The following is a 20345-nucleotide window of genomic DNA, read 5'->3' on the forward strand; positions in this document are numbered from 1 at the left end:
CCCGACCTAAGGGAGGGCGTGAAACTGGAAGGGCCTGGTGTAACTCCCACCAAGGAATGGGAGAGATGCTGGGGCATCCATGGGAACGTTGGTGGGTTCGAACTTCCCCAGGTCACCGGCTAAAGTGACCCCGCTCAGTTCGGTCTCGAAGGGGGGAGAGAAGTGATGAAGCGGGACTGTTCTTAATGTTTCCTCTGAATATTGTGGGGGTGCCTCAGTTTCCCCTCTGCAGTTCTTAAGTATCTAGGTGGTGGGATGAGGGTGTATGATCATTGCAGAGCCCTAGAGGGCAGGTGTGTGCAGGGGTCTGGACACAGAGAATGGCCGACACCCTGTTTCCTGGCAACTGATGGCCTGGCCCTTCCCCCCTGCAAAGTGAGAGCTAAAGGGTTGGAGAACAAAGAAATCAAGTGACTTCCTGGCCCGAGAAAAGGACAAAGCCCAGAGGAGGAGGGGCTGGAGAGAGTTTCAGTTTGGGGCTGGCTGGGGACGAGGAGTGAAGTGCAGACGTGGTTGTCTGGCTCACTGCCCCCCAAAATGGACCCAGCTGAGGGGTCCTGTTCTCTGCACCTACAAGCTCTGTGTTAGACCATGTTCCTGTCGTCTAATAAACCTTCTGTTTTACTGGCTGGCTGAGAGTCACCTTGTGACGCAGCAGGGAGGGGGGAGTGTTGACCTGGGAATGTGGCAGGGGAGTTTCACTGGGAGACCTGAGAGCCTGTCACCTGAGCCAGGAGGAGGACGGGGAGGTAACACCTCTGCCAGGAATGTGAACAGAGGCTGTAGGAGGGAGCCTGCTGAAGGGGGGATTTAGTTTCAATTTGGAGCTGGGTGGAGGAACGCAGGGAACCCTAGGGCTGGGGTCTAAGCTCCCTGCTCCCCCAGAAGACTTGACTGAGGGGTCCTGGTTGTACCAACAAGCTCTGTTTCAGACTGTGTTCCTGTTGTCCAATAAACCTTCTGTTTTACTGGCTGGCTGAGAGTCTCAGTGAATCCCAGGAAGAGGGGAGCAGGGCCTGGACTCCCCCACACTCTGTGACAACTGGTGGCAGAGGTGGGATCTACTGCACCCCGTGGATGGCGCTTCGTGCAGTAAGTGACTGGGGAGCAGTAAAACGAAGGGGGATTGACGGGGACCAGGTGTGCTGAAGATTCAGAGAGAGACAGTTTTAGGGGGCGGTTAACCCCTGGGAGTGTGTGACCAGAGAGAAGGACTTTTGCAGTAACAGGGTCCCCCGGGGGATTGCAGCGAGCGGTCCCAGGGGCGGAGGAGTCTGCAGCTCGACCCTGGCAAAGAGGTGGTGACCTCAAGAAGGACTGGCACACTAGGGGCTTTTCCTGGAAACCGTGGAAAGCTGCCCGGCCTGCGAGTGGCCAGCAGGGAGATGTACGCTAAACGCCTTAAGAGCGACTTGGTGGAGCTGTGCAGGCAGAGGGGGCTGTGCATTGGGAGGTCCACCAAGGAACAGCTGATTGCCCAGTTAGAGGAGAGGGATCGCTTGGATGACCCGATCCCTGTCCTGGAGGGAAGCCGCCCGGGGGATGCAGCGTGGGCCCTGGGGCCTAACCAGGCTGGGAGGGGTCAGACTGCTACTGAGGACAGCCCGAGACCCTTCCTACCTGGGCCTGGGGGAGGAATCCAGAGGGCACCCTGACCCCGGCAGCCAGCAGGGGATCCTCCCGGCGGAGCTCCCCATCCCTGGAGCGGATGCGGCTGGAATGGGAGAGGGAGATGAAAATGAGGGAGCTGGAGGATCATGAAAAACAACGTCAACATGAGGAGAAACAATGTCAACATGAGCAGGAGGAGAAGGAGAGGGAGCGTCAGGAGAAGGAGAGGGAGCGTCAGGAGAAGGAGAGGGAACATCAACATGAGCAGCAGGAGAAGGAGAAACAAAGACAGCATGAACTGGAGCTGGCCAGGCTGAGGAGCAGTGGGGCCCCGGCTGCGGTGAGTGAGGGGGGACCCAAGACTGCAAGGAGCTTTGATAAGTGCTTCCTGGCCCAGCGGAAGGAGGGGGAGGACATCGATAGCTTCCTGACGGCCTTTGAGAATGCCTGCGAGATGCACAGGGTTGACCCTGCAGACGGGCTCCAGTTTCTCACCCCCTTAATGGACCCCAAAGCCGTGGAGGTGTACAGCCAAATGAAAGGGCCGGAGGCAGGGGACTATGAACTGTTCAAACAGGCCCTGCTCCGTGAGTTTGGGCTGACCCCCGAGATGTACCGGAGAAGGTTCCGGAGTCAGCGTAAAACGCCTGCGGTCACATACCTACAACTGGTCAACCGGATGCAGGGATATGCCCGCAAGTGGACAGCGGGGGCCCAAGCTAAAGAGGACCTGCTGGACCTAATCGTACTGGAGCAGCTGTATGAACAGTGCCCTTCCGACCTGAGGCTGTGGCTGGTGGACAAAAAGCTCGCGAACCCCCAGCACGCAGGGCAGCTGGCCAACAAGTTTGTGAACAGTCGGTCGGGGGTAGCAGGGAGGAGTCCCAAAAGAACAGGCCCTCCACGATGCAGAGAGAGAGTCACCATGGGGCCTCCCAGCGGGGAAATAGGGAGAACCCCCTCCCAAGGGGAATGCCTGGCGTCAGGCCCCTCCGACCCGCTCGAGGGGACCAACGTGACCTGAGCTGCTATCACTGTGGCCAGAGAGGCCACGTACGGACCCAGTGCCCCAGGCTCAGGGACAGACTGAACAGACCCAACCTACCCAGGGTAAACTGGGTAGGGACCCAGCTGGACGAGGGGCAGACGATCCAGGAAACGGGGGCTACCAGTTTACCACCTGCGCAGGAGGGAAGAGTACCCCAGGCCAGCTCCGCCAGAGGGCTGGAGGCTCTGGACTCAGGGTGCTCGGTTTACAGGGTGGGCGCAGGGTTGTCCCTCCGGAGAGAGTGCCTTGTTCCCCTGGAGGTGGATGGGAGGAAGGTCAATGGATACTGGGATATGGGCGCGGAGGTGATGCTGGCCCGGCCCGAGGTGGTGGCCCCAGATCGGGTGGTGCCCAACACCTACCTGACCCTGATGGGGGTGGGCGGGACCCCATTTAAGGTGCCTGTGGCAAGGGTACACCTGAAATGGGGGGCCAAGGAGGGCCCCAAGGACGTGGGGGTGCACCTTCATTTGCCCACTGAGGTTTTGGTGGGGGGAGACCTAGAGGACTGGCCAAGCAAGCCCCAGACCGCCCTGGTTGTGACCCGTAGCCAGAGCCGGCGAGGGGCACTGCGCCCTGATCTCGGGGAGGGTACCACACCGGAGGCGCAGGACCCTATCCGGGTGGGGAGGGAGCGCCGAGGGGCACGGCTCAGAGAGGCTGTGGCCTCAGACCTGGCCGCTGAGGGGGAACCGGGCCCCATCCCTTCCCCAGCCGCTGAGTTCCAGGCCGAGTTGAGGAAAGATCCCTCCTTGCGGAAGCTCAGGGACCTGGCCGACCTCAGTGTGGGACGGACCATGAGGAGAGGCTGCCAGGAGAGGTTCCTGTGGGAGAAGGGGTTCCTGTACCGAGAATGGGCGCCCCAGGGGAAGGGGAGTCCTGTGGGATCAGGAGGCAGCTGGTGGTCCCCCAGAAGTATCGCCGCAAGCTCCTGTCCCTGGCCCATGACATCCCCCTCGCAGGCCACCAGGGAATCCAGCGCACCCGGCAGAAGTTGCTACAGAACTTTTACTGGCCCGGGGTCTTTACCACGGTCCGGCAGTATTGCCGATCCTGTGACCCCTGTCAGAGGGTGGGGAAGGCCCGGGACAAGGGGAAAGTGCAGTTCCAGAGCATCGCCTGGGGACCCTGTGACACCATCCCATCTTAGTAGATACTTTCCAAAGTAAGTAATAATGGCTGGAGTAATTTTAAGACAACAGCCTAGGATCGCTCATGAGAAAGCCAGAGGGTTTTCCCAGGTTGGACTAATTTGAACTTCCATCCCAGTGTATCTTCTATATTTTCCAAAATATTCAGTCTTTCTGGACTGTTGCTGAAAAAAGAATATAATGAAGACATTAAATTTATAGCTTTGTAAATGTCTTTTGAAGAGTCTGCAGCTCTTACTAGCGTGAGCTGGAGTATCATAGAATCATAGAATATCAGGGTTGGAAGGGACCCCAGAAGGTCATCTAGTCCAACCCCCTGCTCGAAGCAGGACCAATTCCCAGTTAAATCATCCCAGCCAGGGCTTTGTCAAGCCTGACCTTAAAAACCTCTAAGGAAGGAGATTCTACCACCTCCCTAGGTAACGCATTCCAGTGTTTCACCACCCTCCTAGTGAAAAAGTTTTTCCTAATATCCAATCTAAACCTCCCCCATTGCAACTTGAGACCATTACTCCTCGTTCTGTCATCTGCTACCATTGAGAACAGTCTAGAGCCATCCTCTTTGGAACCCCCTTTCAGGTAGTTGAAAGCAGCTATCAAATCCCCCCTCATTCTTCTCTTCTGCAGACTAAACAATCCCAGCTCCCTCAGCCTCTCCTCATAAGTCATGTGCTCTAGACCCCTAATCATTTTTGTTGCCCTTCGCTGCACTCTCTCCAATTTATCCACATCCTTCTTGTAGTGTGGGGCCCAAAACTGGACACAGTACTCCAGATGAGGCCTCACCAGTGTCGAATAGAGGGGAACGATCACGTCCCTCGATCTGCTCGCTATGCCCCTACTTATACATCCCAAAATGCCATTCGCCTTCTTGGCAACAAGGGCACACTGTTGACTCATATCCAGCTTCTCGTCCACTGTCACCCCTAGGTCCTTTTCCGCAGAACTGCTGCCTGAGTAGATGGCCTCTGCAGTGTGTATAGGAGAGACTAGGGTTACTCTTTTCTCTGAGCAAAGCTTGAGCTCCACCAAGTCTTTCAGAGAAGTTTGCAGCTCCATCAAATGCACAAACAGCCATCTGTTTGGGGTCCAGTTGACAAGCATTTAACTCTTCTAAGATGTGGGTTGTCAGAGATGCAGCCGATGTATCTTCTTGAAAGTCTAGAAATGCATCTACTGGCCTACCACTGACATCAAGATAACGTACACAATGACTTAATACTTGATGCCTGTGATGAAGCGGGACTCTTCTTAATGTTTCCTCTGAATAGCGTGGGGGTGCCTCAGTTTCCCCTATGCAGTTCTTAAGTATCTAGGTGGTGGGGTAAGGGTGTATGATCATTGCAGAGCCCTAGAGGGCAGGTGTGTGCAGGGGTCTGGACACAGAGAATGGCCGACACCCTGTTTCCTGGCCACTGATGGCCTGGCCCTTCCCCCCTGCAGGGTGAGAGCTAAAGGGTTGGAGAACAAAGGAATCAGGTGACCTCCTGGCCCGGGAAAGGGACAAAGCCCAGAGGAGGAGGGGCTGGAGGGAGTTTCAGTTTGGGGCTGGCTGGAGACATGGAGCGAAGGGCAGACGCGCAGACGTGGTTGTCTGGCTCACTGCCCCCCAAAATGGACCCAGCTGAGGGGTCCGGTTCTCTGCACCTACAAGCTCTGTTTTAGACCATGTTCCTGTCGTCTAATAAATCTTCTGTTTTACTGGCTGGCTGAGAGTCACGTCTGACTGCGAAGTTGGGGGGCAGGACCCTCTGGCTTCCCCAAGACCCCACCTGAGCGGACTCGCTGTGGGAAGCGCACGGAGGGGCAGAGGATGCTGAATGCTCCGAGGTCAGACCCAGGAAGGGGGAAGCTGGGTGAGCTGTGTGTCCTGCAGACAGGCTGCTCATAGAGAGGAGACTTCCCCAGAGTCCTGCCTGGCTTCGTAGGGAGCAGTTCCAGAGCATCGCCCAGGGACTCTGTGACAACTAGTCAGAGTGACCCCGCTCATTTCAGTCTCGAAAGGGGGAGAGATGTGACGCAGCAGGGAGGGGGGAGTGTTGACCTGGGAATGTGGCAGGGGAGTTTCAATGGGAGACCTGAGAGCCTGTCACCTGAGCCAGGAGGGAGAGGGGGAGGTGACACCTCTGCCAGGAATGTGAACAGAGGCTGCAGGAGGGAGCCTGCTGGGGGGGGGGGGGGGGTTAGTTTCAGTTTGGGGCTGGATGGTGGAACAGGGAACCCCAGGGCTGGGGTCCAAGCTCCCTGCTCCCCCAGAAGGACTTGACTGAGGGGTCCTGGTTATACCCACAAGCTCTGTTTTAGACTGTGTTCCTATTGACCAATAAACCTTCTGTTTAACTGGCTGGCTGAGAGTCTCAGTGAATCCCAGGAAGAGGGGTGTAGGGCCTGGACTCCCCCACACTCCATGACACACGTCTGACTGCGGAGTTGGGGGGCAGGACCCTCTGGCTTCCCCCGGACTCCGCCTGAGTGGACTCACTGGGGGAAGCGCAGAGAGGGGCAGAGGATGCTGAATGCTCCGAGGTCAGACCCAGGAAGATGGAGCCGGGTGATCTGTGTGTCCTGCAGACAGGCTGCTCCCAGAGAGGAGACTTCCCCAGAGTCCTGCCTGGCTTCATGGGGAGCAGTTCCAGAGCATCGCCCAAGACTCCGTGACAGTATGTTATCATCCTCTTTTGACGCTTTGAAAGGGTGTGTATTAATGTTTCAATCTCAATGTCCAACCCATCACTAAACTGGCAACGCTGCATGTAACTAGTTCACAAACTGGGGGGCGGAGGGGGGTGTAGGGAAGGTCGGGGGTGTAGTGAAAGTCGAGGGGGTGCAGGGAAATCCCTGCCCTGAGGCCTGGCCCGAGTCTCACCGTGTGTCCCCCCCAGGCCGTGGCAGCGAGCGGGTCCCTGGGGCCGCACCCGCCTTTGGGGACACCCAGCGCCCGCGGAGCCCGGCCCGGGGCCGGCTGACGGACCGCGGGCGCAGGCCGGACGCAGCTGCCCCGGCACCGGCGGCGGGGCTCGGGCCGCCCGCTCCCCGCCCGGCACGTGGGCCCGGCTCCCCCCGCTGCAGCGTGACGCGCGGCGGGGGCGCTGCGGGCTGCGGAGCGCCATGGCGGTGCAGGCGGGCGGCCGGGGCCGGGGCGCCGCGCTGCTGCTCCTCGTCTGGCTCGCGCGCCGCCCGCCCGCCGGGGCCGCCTGGCTGCTGGGGCTGCGGCCCGAGGACACGGCCCCGGGCCGGGTCTCGCTGGAGGCCGGCGCGCTGGGGGCGGTGGAGGGGGCCAGCTTCCTGCTGCGCGTCTTCTTCCAGCCGCCGCCCGAGGCGAACCGCAGCCGCGCGCCCCGCCTGGCCTTCGTCGAGGAGCCGCCGCCGGCGGGAGCGGGCCCGGCGCCCGGGGAGCGCTGCCCGCCGCAGAGCGCCGGGGCCTCGGACGTGGAGGTGCTGGGCCCGCTGCAGCCGGGCGGCTCGGCCGGCTCCGCCCTGGTGCGGGTGCGGGTGCGGGCGCCGCGCAAGGGGGAGCCCGGGGCCGGCCCGCGGGGGCGGCTCTTCTCGCTCTGCGCCTGGGACGGGCGCGCCTGGCAGCACCACGGCGCGGCGGGCGGCTTCCTGCTGCGGGTGCGGCCGGCGGCGCGGGAGCCCTGGCTGCTCGGGCCGCTGCCGGAGGCGGGCTGGCTGCGGGCCCTGGGGGCGCTGCTGCTGCTGGGGCTGTCGGCGCTGTTCAGCGGCCTGCGCCTGGCGCTGCTGGCGCTGGACCCGCTGGAGCTCCGCGTGCTGCGCAACAGCGGCTCGGCCGCGGAGCAGGAGCAGGCGCGCCGCGTCCAGGCCGTGCGGGGCCACGGCGGCACCTACCTGCTCTGCACCCTGCTGCTAGGCCAGGCCGGGGCCAACGCGGCGCTGGCCGGCTGGCTGTGCGCATCCCTGCCCGGCCAGGGCCCGGCGCTGGCCGGCTGCGTGCGGGGCGTCCCCTGGCTGCCCGTGCTGCTCTGCACCGGGGCCGTGTTCCTGGGCGGCGAGGTGCTGCCCTACTCGGTGTGTTCCCGGCACGGGCTGGCCATCGCCTCGCACACGCTCTGCCTCACCCGCCTGCTGATGGCCGCCGCCTTCCCCCTCTGCTACCCGCTGAGCCGCCTGCTGGACTGGGCGCTGCGCCAGGAGCTCAGCACCTTCTCCACCCGCGAGCGCCTGCTGGAGACGCTGCGCGCCGCCGACCCGCACAGCGACCTGGTGCGGGAGGAGCTGGCCATGGTGCAGGGCGCGCTGGAGCTGCGCACCAAGGTGGTGGAGGACGTGCTCACCCCCCTGGCCGACTGCTTTTTGCTGCGCTCCGACGCCGTGCTGGACTTCGCCACCGTCTCCGAGATCCTGCGCTCCGGCTACACCCGCATCCCGGTCTACGAGGGCGACCGGCGGGACAACATCGTGGACCTGCTCTTCGTCAAAGACCTGGCCTTCGTGGACCCGGACGACTGCACCCCGCTGCAGACCGTCACCCGCTTCTACCGCCGGCCGCTGCACTGGGTCTTCAGCGACAGCCGCCTGGACACGCTGCTGGAGGAGTTCAAGAAGGGTGAGGGCGCCGGCACCCCCGGTTCTGTCCTCCGGCCACGCACCCCCAGGCTCCGCTCCCGCCGGCCAGCCTCGCCCGTGCGCTCCGGGTCCTTGCAGCCTCCTGCGGGGCGCGGTATCTCCCTGTCCCTGCCTCCACCCGGCCGTACACCCGCGGCAGCCACCGCCTTCCCTTTGCATGCCCGTGGCCCTTCGCCGGCTGCCTCTGGCGCACCCCGCGACAGCTTGCGCCTCCCCGACCGCCTCCTGCTCCCCCAGGCCCGTGCGTGCGGGGCAGCTTCTCCCGGCCGGCTGAGCTCAGGGGGTCCGGGCAAGGAGCGGGGGCCCTGCGGCAATGGGAGCTGGGATGCCCGGATAGGCTGCCCGGGAGCTGGGCGGGAAGGGGGCTCCTGGGCCCTTTGCGCCCTGCTTGGCCCTGGCGTGTGCCCGCTGGCTGCGCGCAGCTCTGGGTGGCGGGGGGTGTCTGGCTCACGGCGGCACGCAGCAGCTCCTGCAGCCTGCGGGGACTCCGCTCGGGCGCCCTATACGGGCCCGGGGCCGGCTGCCCGGGTGCTTTTGACCCCGAACCTCATTGCGAAGCGCTGAGGGGGCGCAGCGCCGGAACGAGCCGCCCCCGCGGCTCAGGCGGGCAGCAGTTCACACACCCGCCCCGGGGAGCGGCGGACTCGGGCGGCTGGTGCTTTCCGCACGGAGCATTGGCCCCTCTGCGCGCAGGCTGGGCGGGGTGAGGCAGGCAGCAAGCGGGCGCGGATCTCTGCCAGCCACCCTGGCAATTAACCAGCATCGGTTCTTTCCCCCGAGCTGAGTGACAGCGGCAGGGAGTGCGCGGAGAGGGGGCCAGGGCTCAATCCTGGCCGTGCCACTCGCTTGGGACGGTCGCTGCTGGTCTGTGGGATGGGGACAGACACTTAGCCCCAGGGCCGGGTGCGGGAGGGTTAGTTAACACGCACGGGGGTGTTCAAAGGCTGGTGCTTTGAATCAATTTAACAGAGTGGCTGGAGGTGAGGTGCCTGAGGCTCCAACCTTGTTTGGGGGTTTTAAAGTTACTTTTGTCCCTTCTTGCTGGTGAAAACTGACTAAATCTGCTGTCAAATGAACAACATAAACAAAGGAGGGCTGTCCAGTGATTACAAAAAATAATCACAATTAATCGTGTGAATAAAAACAATCGCAATTAATCATGCGATTATCATGCTTTTAAACAATAATAGAATACGATTTAATACCTTTTGAGTTTTCTACTTTTTCAAATATATTGATTTCAATGACAACGCAGAATATAAAGCATACAGTGTTCACTTGATATTTTTTATTACAAATATTTGCACTGTGAAAAAAATAGTATTTTTCAGTTCACCTCATACAAGCACTGTAGGGCAATCTCTGTGTCATGAAGGTTGAACTTACAAAGGTAGAATTCTGCATTCAGAAATAGAACAATGTGAAACTTTAGAGCCTACAGGTCCACCCAGTCCTACTTCAGCCAATCGCTCAGACAAACAAGTTTGGTTACAATTTGCAGGAGATAATGGGGCCCACTTGTCGTTTGCAATGTCACCTGAAAGCGAGAACAGGAGTCGCATGGCATTTTTGTAGCCGGTGTTACAAGGTATTCACACGTGCCAGATGTGCTAAACGTTCATATGCCCCTTCATGCCTCAACCACCATTCCAGAGGACATGCTTCCATGCTGATGACAGGTTCTGCTCGATAACGATCCAAAGCAGAGCTGACCGACGCATGTTCGTTTTCATCTGAGTCAGATGCCACCAGCAGAAGGGTGATTTTCTTTTCTGGTGGTTCGGGCTCTGTAGTTTCCGCATCTGAGTGTGGCTCTTTTCAGACTTCTGAAAACACCTCGTCCCTCTCAGATTTTGGACAGCACTTCAGATTCTTAAACCTTGGGTGGAATGCTGTACCTATTTTTAGAAATCTGACATTGGTACCTTCTTTGCCTTTTGTGAAATCTGCAGGGAAAGTGTTCTTGAAATGCACAACATGTGCTGGGTCATCATCCGAGACTGCTATAACATGAAATATATGGCAGAAGGCGGGCAAAACAGATCAAAAAGGACTTCAGTCACAAATTTAATTAACACATTTTTTTAACGCACATCATCAGCATGGATGCATGTCCTCTGGAATGGTGGCTGAAGCATGAAGGGGCATACAAATGTTTTGCATATCTGGCACGTGAATATCTTATAACACCGGCTACAAAAGTGCCATGTGAACACTTGTTCTCACTTTCAGGTGACGTAAATAAGAAGCGGGCAGCATTATCTCCTGCAAATGTAAACAAACTTGTCTGAGCGATTGGCTGAACAAGCAGTAGGACTGAGTGGACTTGTAGGCTCTAAAGTTTTACATTGTTTTGTTTTTGAGTGCAGTTATGTAACAAAAAAAATCTACATTTGTAAGTTACACTTTCACGGTAAAGAGATTGCACTACAGTACTTGTATGAGGTAAATTGAAAAATACGATTTCTTTTGTATTTACGGTGCAAATATTTGTAATAAAAAATAATGTAAAGTGAGCACTGTACACTTTGTATTCTGTGTTGTAATAGAAATCAGTATATTTGAAAATGTAGAAAAACATCCAAAAATATTTAATAATTTCAATTGGTATTTTATTGTTTAACAGTGTGATTAATTGTGATTAATTTTTTTATTCGTGATTAATTTTTCTGAGTTAATCGCGTGAGTTAACTGCGATTAATCGACAGCCCTAAAACAAACCGAAACAGTAGAAACATCAGTCTGTTCTTTTTCAGTTGCAATAAGCTTGAGTTTTACTGGTTTTTCAAGTAGGCACATAACTTTAAGGATAGGTTGTTGGGTTTTGATTTTTTTTTTTTTTTTTTTGAGTCAAAGTTGTGTTGTAAGCACCTGATAGAGTAATGTTTGCAATGCCATCCAGTGGGGTGTTTCAGCAAAGCGAGTAAATTAGCCTATACCACCTGTCCCAACCCATCCCACCTCCTTCCTGCACACCAGATCTAGATGAAAATGTAACAGATGTTAGGGGTCAGTCCTAGGTCTGGTACTATTCAGTATTTTCATTAATGACTGATAAGGGAGTGGAGAGTTTGCTTATAAAATTTTGAGGATAGCACTAGATTGGGAGGGGTCTGTGACGAAGTGGGACTGTTCTTAGTGTTTTCTCCTTCTTCTCCAGTTCGTGCTGACACTGCTTTTCCCGCTCTTCCCGCTCCTCCTGCAGTTCCCACTGCCAGAGCTCCAACTCTCTCAGTTTTAGCTCCTTCTCCCATTGCAGCCGCCTCAGATCCAGCGATGGGGAGCTCTGCCGGGAGGATCCCCTGCTGGCAACAGGGGTCACAGTGCCCTCAGTATTCTCTGGGCTCCTCCCAGCCCTTCCCCTAGGCATAGGTAGGAGAGGTCTCGGGAAGCCCTCAGCAGCCACCTGTTCACTCCCCACTGGGACAGACACCGGTGCCCGCGCTGCATCTGCCAGGCTGCTTCCCTCCGAGACAGGGATCAGTTTGTTCCAGCGATCTCCCTCCTCCAGCTGGGCAATCAGCTGTTCCTTGGTGAGCCTCCCAATGCGCAGCCCCCTCTGCCTGCACAGCTCCACCAGGTCGCTCTTAAGGTGCTTGCTATACATCTCCTTGCTGGCCACTCGCAGGCCTGTGTGCTCGCCGCTCCCCACGGTTTCCAGGGAGAACCCCTCGTGTGCCAGCCCTTCTTGAGGTCACCACCTCTTTGCCAGGGTCGAGCTGCAGACTCCTCCACCCCTGGGACCGCTCGCTGCAATCCCCCGGGGGACCCTGTTACTGCAAAAGTCCTTGTCACTGGTCACACACTCCCAGGGGTTAACCGACCCCCCGAAACCGCTCCTCTCTGAGCCTTCAGCACGCCTGGTCCTCATCCATCCCCCTTTGTTTTACTGCTCCCCAGTCACTTACTGCAGGAAGCACCATCCATGGGGTGCAGCAGATCCCACCACTGCCACCAGTTGTAACAAAGTGTGGGGGAGTCTGGGCCCTGCACCCCTCTTCCTGGGATTCACCGTGACTCTCAGCCAGCCAGTAAAACGGAAGGTTTATTGGACAATAGCAACACCGTCTAAAACCGAGCTTATGGGTACAACCAGGACCCCTCAGTCAAGTCCTTCTGGGGGGCAGGGAGCTTAGACCCCAGCCTTGGGGTTCCCTGCGGTCGAACACCCAGCCCGAAACTGAAAAACTCTCCAGCCCCTCCTCCTCTGGGCTTTGTCCCTTTCCCGGGCCAGGAGGTCACCTGATTCCTTTGTTCTCCAACCCTTTAGCTCTCACCTTGCGGGGGGGAGGGGAGGGCCAGGCCACCAGTTGTCAGGAAACAGGGTGTCGGCCATCCTCTGTGTCCAGACCCATGCACACACCTGCCCTCTAGGGCTCTGCAATGATCATACACCCTTATCCCACCACCTAGATACTTAAGAACTGCAGAGGGGAAACTGAGGCACCCCCACAATATTCAGAGAAAACATTAAGACCAGTCCCACTTCGTCACAGGGTCACAGACACTTTGCAGGACAGGGTTATAATTCAAAGCTACCTTGACAAATAGGAGAATTGATGTGAAATCAATAAGATGAAATTCAATAAAGACCAGAACAAAGTACTTAACTTCAGAAGGAAAAATCAAATGCACAACTACAAAATTGGAAATAACTGGCTAGATGGTGCTACCGATGAAATCTGGGTGTTAGAGTGGATCACAAATTGAATATAAGCCAACAATGTGATGCAATTGTAAAAAAAAACCCCAACATATCATTCAGGGGTGTCTTTACAGAAGTGTTGTATGTAAGATACAGGTCATTGTTCTACTCTGGTTGGCACTGGAGCGGCCTCAACTGGAGTACCATGTCCAATTCTGGGTACCACACTTGAGGAAAGATGTGGATAAATTGGAGGGAGTCCAGAAAAGAGTAATAAAATTGATAGAAAGTTTAGAAATCCTGACCTATGAGGAAAGGTTAAAAAAATCGGGAGTGTTTAGTCTTGAGAAAAGAAGACTACACTGGCAATTCATCGGCAAAATGTTTGTCATTCAGGGGTATTAAAAAAAACAACACCCACCCAAACAACAAAAAATTTTACCGACGAAAAGCGCCGGTGTGAACAGCGCTTTGTCAGCAGGAGAGCTCTCTCCTGCCGACAAACACCAGCTACACTACGTGCCTTTTAGCGGCACAGCTGTGCCCCTAAAAGCCTTGTAGTGTAGCCATAGCCTGGGGGGGAGGGGAGGGACGGGACGACGCCTGATAACAGTCTTTGAATCTGTTAAAAGCTGTTTTAAAGAGGACAGGGGTCAGTTGTCCTCCATGTCCACTGAAGGTCAAGAAGTAAGGGGCTCAATCTGCACAAGAGAGATTTAGGTTAGATATTAGGAAAATCTTTAACTATAAACAAACTAGAGAAATTTAGCCTAGACAAATCTACTGTAAAGTTATGGAAAACCATACTCAGGGAGCAGTTATCAATGGTTTACAATCAAGCTGGAAGGGCATATTGAGTGGAGTCCCTCAGGGATCTTTCAGTATCTTCATAAATGATTTGGATAACGGCAGAGAGAGTACACGTATAAAGTTTGTGGACCGTACCAAGCTGGGAGCGATTGCAAGTGCTTTTGGAGGACAGGATTCGAATTTAAAATGACCTTGACAAACTGGAGAAATGATCTGAAATAAATAGGATGAAATTCAATAAGGACAAATGCAAGGAAGGAATAATCAGTTGCACAAATACAAAATAGGAAGTGACTGCCTAGGAATGTAATGATGCATCCGATGAAGTGAGCTGTAGCTCACGAAAGCTTATGCTCAAATAAATTGGTTAGTCTCTAAGGTGCCACAAGTCCTCCTTTTCTTTTTGCCTAGGAAGTGTTAACGAGCCACTTCCCCTTGAATGGTCCAGTAGAATGCGTGTGAGCTACTGAGGTAACCTGTTTGATCTTGTGTTAAGCTGTGACACTGATTTCCTTTCCCAGACCTGAGGAAGAGCTCTGTCATAAGGGACTGGGGTGTAGGTGGCATGGCCTAGTGGTCACAGCTGGGCTGAGGTCTGCCCACCAGGGACAGGAGTGCGAGGAATCGCAAGGCCAGGTCCCATAAACAAGAATCAGAGTCAGGCTGGAATCAGAGACCAGGAGAAGAGGCGAAGCCTGGCAGTGCAGTCAAAGTCTTGTGGGATTGATCAGACAACTTCCTGGGGCAACCCCTGGGCTTAAGTAGGGGAACTTGGCCAATCAGAGGGCTGCAGGGTACTGCTACTCTTGGGTTTCCTGGGCGGTACTTCCTGCAGCACCTACTCTCCACAATGCTCCCTGGCTGTGCTGTGACATGGCCTCCTGGTAGCACTGTGAGAATATCAGCTGCCCCAGGCTCTGCAGACATGGGTTCTAGTCCCTGGGTCCTTACATCTGTGTATCTCAGAAGCTTGTGTCTCTTACCAACTTGCTAAAAGATATTACCTCATCCACCTTGCCTGCCTAGGAGGGATTAATGTAGAAAAGGATCTGGGGGATATGGTGGATCACAAACTAAATACAAGTCAACAATATAATACTGTGCCCAAAAAAACCCACCATCATTTTGGGATGTATTAGCAGGAGTGTTGTAAGCAAAGACATGAGAAGTAATTCTTCCACTCTGCTCAGCACTGACGAGGCCTCAACTGGAATATTGTGTCCAGTTCTGGGCGCCACGCTTTGGAAAAGATGTGTCCAAATTGGAGAGAGTCCAGAGAAGAGCAACAAAAATGATTAAAGGTCTAGACAACATGACCTATGAGAAAAGATTGAAAAAATGGGGTTTGTTTAGTCTGGAGAAGAGAGGACTGAGGTGGGACAAGATAACAGTCTTCAAGTACAGAAACAGTTGTTATAAAGAGGAGGGTGATAAATTGTTCTCTTTAAGCACTGAATACAGGACAAGTAGTAATGGGCTTAAATTGCAGCAAGGGAGATTGTTTGGATATTAGGAAAATCTTCCTGTCAGGGTGGTTAAGCATTGGAATAAATTGCCCAGGGAGGTTATGGAATCTCTGTCATTTGAGGTTTTTAAGAGCAGGTTAGACAAACACCTGTCAGGGATGGTCTAGATAATACTGAATCCTGCCATGAGTGCAGGGGACTGGACTAGATGACCTCTCGAGGTCCCTTCCAATCCTACACTTCTATGATTCTATAAGGATAGTTAAGCTCTGGAATAGGCTTCTGAGGGAAGTTGTGGAATCCCTATCGCTGGAGGTTTTTAAGACCAGGCTGGACAAACACCTGTCGGGGATGGTCTACGTTTATTTGGCCCTGCCTCCACACAGGGGGCTGGACTAGATGACCCTTCCCGCTCTATGTGTCTATGGTTCTATGATTGCATTAGGATAACACAGGATGCATATGCACTATGGTGCTCACGTGTTCTGTTTGGTGCATAGCAGAGTTCATGACTGTGCTCTGCTACTGAGGATAACGACAGTACATTGGAACCCTCTTTGCCTAGGTGAAAGTTGAGCTTGAAAGAAAGGTAAGCAGCAGGATACGGACCCTGGACTTCAGGAAAGCAGACTTTGACTCCCTCAGGGAACAGATGGCCAGGATCCCCTGGGGGACTAACATGAAGGGGAAGGGAGTCCAGGAGAGCTGGCTGTATTTCAAGGAATCCCTATTGAGGTTACAGGGACAAACCATCCCGATGAGTCGAAAGAATAGTAAATATGGCAGGCGACCAGCTTGGCTTAATAGTGAAATCCTAGCGGATCTTAAACATAAAAAAGAAGCTTACAAGAAGTGGAAGGTTGGACATATGACCAGGGAAGAGTATAAAAATATTGCTCGGGCATGTAGGAAAGATATCAGGAGGGCCAAATCGCACCTGGAGCTGCAGCTAGCAAGAGATGTCAAGAGTAACAAGAAGGGTTTCTTCAGGTATGTTGGCAACAAGAAGAAAGCCAAGGAAAGTGTGGGCCCCTTACTGAATGAGGGAGGCAACCTAGTGACAGAGGATGTGGAAAAAGCTAATGTACTCAATGCTTTTTTTGCCTCTGTTTTCACTAACAAGGTCAGCTCCCAGACTGCTGTGCTGGGCATCACAAAATGGGGAAGAGATGGCCAGCCCTCTGTAGAGATAGAGGTGGTTAGGGACTATTTAGAAAAGCTGGACGTGCACAAGTCCATGGGGCCGGACGAATTGCATCCGAGAGTGCTGAAGGAATTGGCGGCTGTGATTGCAGAGCCCTTGGCCATTATCTTTGAAAACTCGTGGCGAACGGGGGAAGTCCCGGATGACTGGAAAAAGGCTAATGTAGTGCCCATCTTTAAAAAAGGGAAGAAGGAGGATCCTGGGAACTACAGGCCAGTCAGCCTCACCTCAGTCCCTGGAAAAATCATGGAGCAGGTCCTCAAAGAATCAATCCTGAAGCACTTAGAGGAGAGGAAAGTGATCAGGAACAGTCGCATGGATTCACCAAGGGAAGGTCATGCCTGACTAATCTAATCGCCTTTTATGATGAGATTACTGGTTCTGTGGATGGAGGGAAAGCAGTGGATGTATTGTTTCTTGACTTTAGCAAAGCTTTTGACACGGTCTCCCACAGCATTCTTGTCAGCAAGTTAAGGAAGTATGGGCTGGATGAATGCACTATAAGGTGGGTAGAAAGCTGGCTAGATTGTCGGGCTCAACGGGTAGTGATCAATGGCTCCATGTCTAGTTGGCAGCCGGTGTCAAGTGGAGTGCCCCAGGGGTCGGTCCTGGGGCCGGTTTTGTTCAATATCTTCATAAATGATCTGGAGGATGGTGTGGATTGCACTCTCAGCAAATTTGCGGATGATACTAAACTGGGAGGAGTGGTAGATACGCTGGAGGGGAGGGATAGGATACAGAAGGACCTAGACAAATTGGAGGATTGGGCCAAAAGAAATCTGATGAGGTTCAATAAGGATAAGTGCAGGGTCCTGCACTTAGGATGGAAGAATCCAATGCACCGCTACAGACTAGGGACCGAATGGCTAGGCAGCAGTTCTGCGGAAAAGGACCTAGGGGTGACAGTAGACGAGAAGCTGGATATGAGTCAGCAGTGTGCCCTTGTTGCCAAGAAGGCCAATGGCATTTTGGGATGTATAAGTAGGGGCATAGCGAGCAGATCGAGGGACGTGATCGTTCCCCTCTATTCGACACTGGTGAGGCCTCATCTGGAGTACTGTGTCCAGTTTTGGGCCCCACACTACAAGAAGGATGTGGATAAATTGGAAAGAGTCCAGCGAAGGGCAACAAAAATGATTAGGGGTCTAGAGCACATGACTTATGAGGAGAGGCTGAGGGAGCTGGGATTGTTTAGTCTGCAGAAGAGAAGAACGAGGGGGGATTTGATAGCTGCTTTCAACTACCTGAAAGGGGGTTCCAAAGAGGATGGCTCTAGACTGTTCTCAATGGTAGCAGATGACAGAACGAGGAGTAATGGTCTCAAGTTGCAATGGGGGAGGTTTAGATTAGATATTAGGAAAAACTTTTTCACTAAGAGGGTGGTGAAACACTGGAATGCGTTACCTAGGGAGGTGGTAGAATCTCCTTCCTTACAGGTTTTTAAGGTCAGGCTTGACAAAGCCCTGGCTGGGATGATTTAACTGGGACTTGGTCCTGCTTTGAGCAGGGGGTTGGACTAGATGACCTTCTGGGGTCCCTTCCAACCCTGATATTCTATGATTCTATGATTCTTGGCGGCAAGAAGGGGGGAAAGGAACAAAACAGAACTGGTGCTGTGAAGAGTTTATATCAGTGTTTTTAAGATGACTTACCACAAGCTGTACCTTCTGCTGAAATTCTGACATTATTGATCATGGCAGAGGCTGCCTGCAGCTTTAAAGAGGCTAGGAACTGTTCTGCAGCAGGTTTGCTCTTCCAGCAATATACCTAAGATTTTGTTTCCTCCCTAGTTAGAACTGTCAGATTCTCTGCTATGCAGTAGTCCCACGCATCCAGCTCATGGGCTTTGTACTGCAGCGGGTGGATCCTGCTCTTTAGGAAATGTCTACAGTGATGACATGTTGCATTCCATAAATAAAGTTGGAAGCTGGGAATGACCAGGCTCCATCAGTGCCTGAGGCCTCCTTGCAGTCAGAGGAAACTGATCATGAGAGAGTTGCTCACGAGGTCCTTGCTGAAGGCTGTGCAGGAGAAAGCTATTCCCCAGTACCATTTCCCTGCCAATGTGACCGTAGAGGGAAGCATTTCTTCTCCACCTCAGATGATGAGCAATAGGACATGCTGCAATTATCCCAATAGTACAGCATTTTATCCACACACTGGGCTCAGAGGCTTGCACACATAATTGTTTCCACTCCCTGGAATCACAGCTGGATGGATTCTGCTTGACAAAGCATCCAAATTGTCACCGTCTTGGTGGGAATTAATGGAAAGTTTGGCTTCTTGAATTTCCAGGTGTGCTCATAGAATCATAGGACTGGAAGGGACCTCGAGAGGTCATCTAGTCCAGTCCCCTGCTCTCATGGCAGGACTAAGTATTATCTAGACCATCCCTGACAGGTGTGTCCCCAACCTGCTCTTAAAAATCCCCAATGATGGAGATTCCACAGCCTCCCTAGGCAATTTATTCCAGTGCTTCACCACACTGACAATTAGGAAGTTTTTCCTAATGTCCAACCTAAACCTCCCTTGCTGCAATTTAAGCCCATTGCTTCTTGTCCTATCCTCAGAGGTCAACAACAACAATTCTTCTCTCTCTTCCTTGTAACAACCTTTTAGGTACTTGAAAACTGTTATCATGTCCCCTCTCAGTCTTCTCTTCTCCAGACTAAACAAAACACCCAGTTTTTTCAATCTTCCCTCATAGGTCACGTTTTCTAGACCTTTAATCATTTTTGTTCCTCTTCTCTGGACTTTCTCCAATTTGTCCACATCTTTCCTGAAATGTGGCACCTAGAACTGAACACAATACTCCAGCTGAGGCCTAATCAGGGCGGAGTAGAGGGGAAGAATTACTTCTCATTTCTTGCTTACAACACTCCTGCCAATACATCCCAGAATGACGTTTGCTTTTTTTGCAATAGTGGTACATTATTGACTCATCTTTAACTTGTGGTCCTCTATGACCCCCAGATCTCTTTCCGCAGTACTCCTTCCTGGGCAGTCATTTCCCATTTTGTATGTGTGCAACTGATTGTTCCTTCCTAAATGGAGTACTTTGCATTTGTCCTTATTGAATTTCATCCTGTTTACTTCAGACCATTTCTCCTGTTTGTCCAGATCATTTTTAATTTTAATCCTACCCTCCAAAGCAACCTCTCACAGCTTAGTATCAGCCACAAACTTTATAAGTGTACTCTCTATTGATGAAGATATTGAACAGAACGGGACCCAGAACCGATCACTGTGGGACCCCACTTATTATGCCCTTCCAGCATGAATGTGAATCACAGATAACTATTCTCTGGGAGCAATTTTCCAACCAGTTATGCACCCACCTTATAGTAGCTCCATCTAGGTTGCATTTCCCTCATTTGTTTATGAGGTCATACGAGACAGTATCAAAAGCTTTACTAAAGTCAAGATATACGATGTCTACCGCTTCCACCCTATCCACAAGGCTTGTTAACCTGTCAAAGAAAGCTATCAGGTTGGTTTGACGTGTTTGTTCTTGACAAATCCATGCTGACTGTTACTTCTCACCTTATTATCTTCTAGATGTTTGCAAATTGATTACTTAATTATTTGCTCCTTTATCTTTCCGGGTACAGAAGTTAAGCTGACTGGTCTGTAATTCCCTGGGCTGTCCTTATTTCCCTTTTTATAGCTGTGCACTATATTTTTCCCTTTCCAGTCTTCTGGAACCTCTCCCATCTTCCATGACTTGTCAAAGATAATCACTAATGGCTCAGATATCTCCTCAGTCCGCTCCTTGAGTATTCTAGGATGCATTCCATCAGGCCCTGGTGACTTGAAGACATCTAAC

At 53.3% G+C, this 20345-nt stretch overlaps 1 protein-coding gene across 3 annotated transcripts in view; it reads left to right on the plus strand.

The window, feature by feature from the left end:
* The first annotated feature begins 6911 nt into the window (after positions 1-6911).
* The window catches only part of CNNM1 (cyclin and CBS domain divalent metal cation transport mediator 1), a 61513-nt gene continuing 48079 nt past the window's right edge, over positions 6912-20345 (plus strand). For all 3 annotated transcript variants that reach the window (XM_043551212.1, XM_043551213.1, XM_037905384.2), the window contains exon 1: positions 6912-8374. In XM_043551212.1, coding sequence (XP_043407147.1) covers positions 6919-8374 — 1456 coding nt within the window. In that variant the 5' untranslated portion in view covers positions 6912-6918. The remainder of the gene's footprint in view (positions 8375-20345) is intronic.

This window comes from Chelonia mydas, chromosome 7 (assembly GCF_015237465.2).
Source record: "Chelonia mydas isolate rCheMyd1 chromosome 7, rCheMyd1.pri.v2, whole genome shotgun sequence".
NCBI lineage: Eukaryota > Metazoa > Chordata > Testudines > Cheloniidae > Chelonia > Chelonia mydas.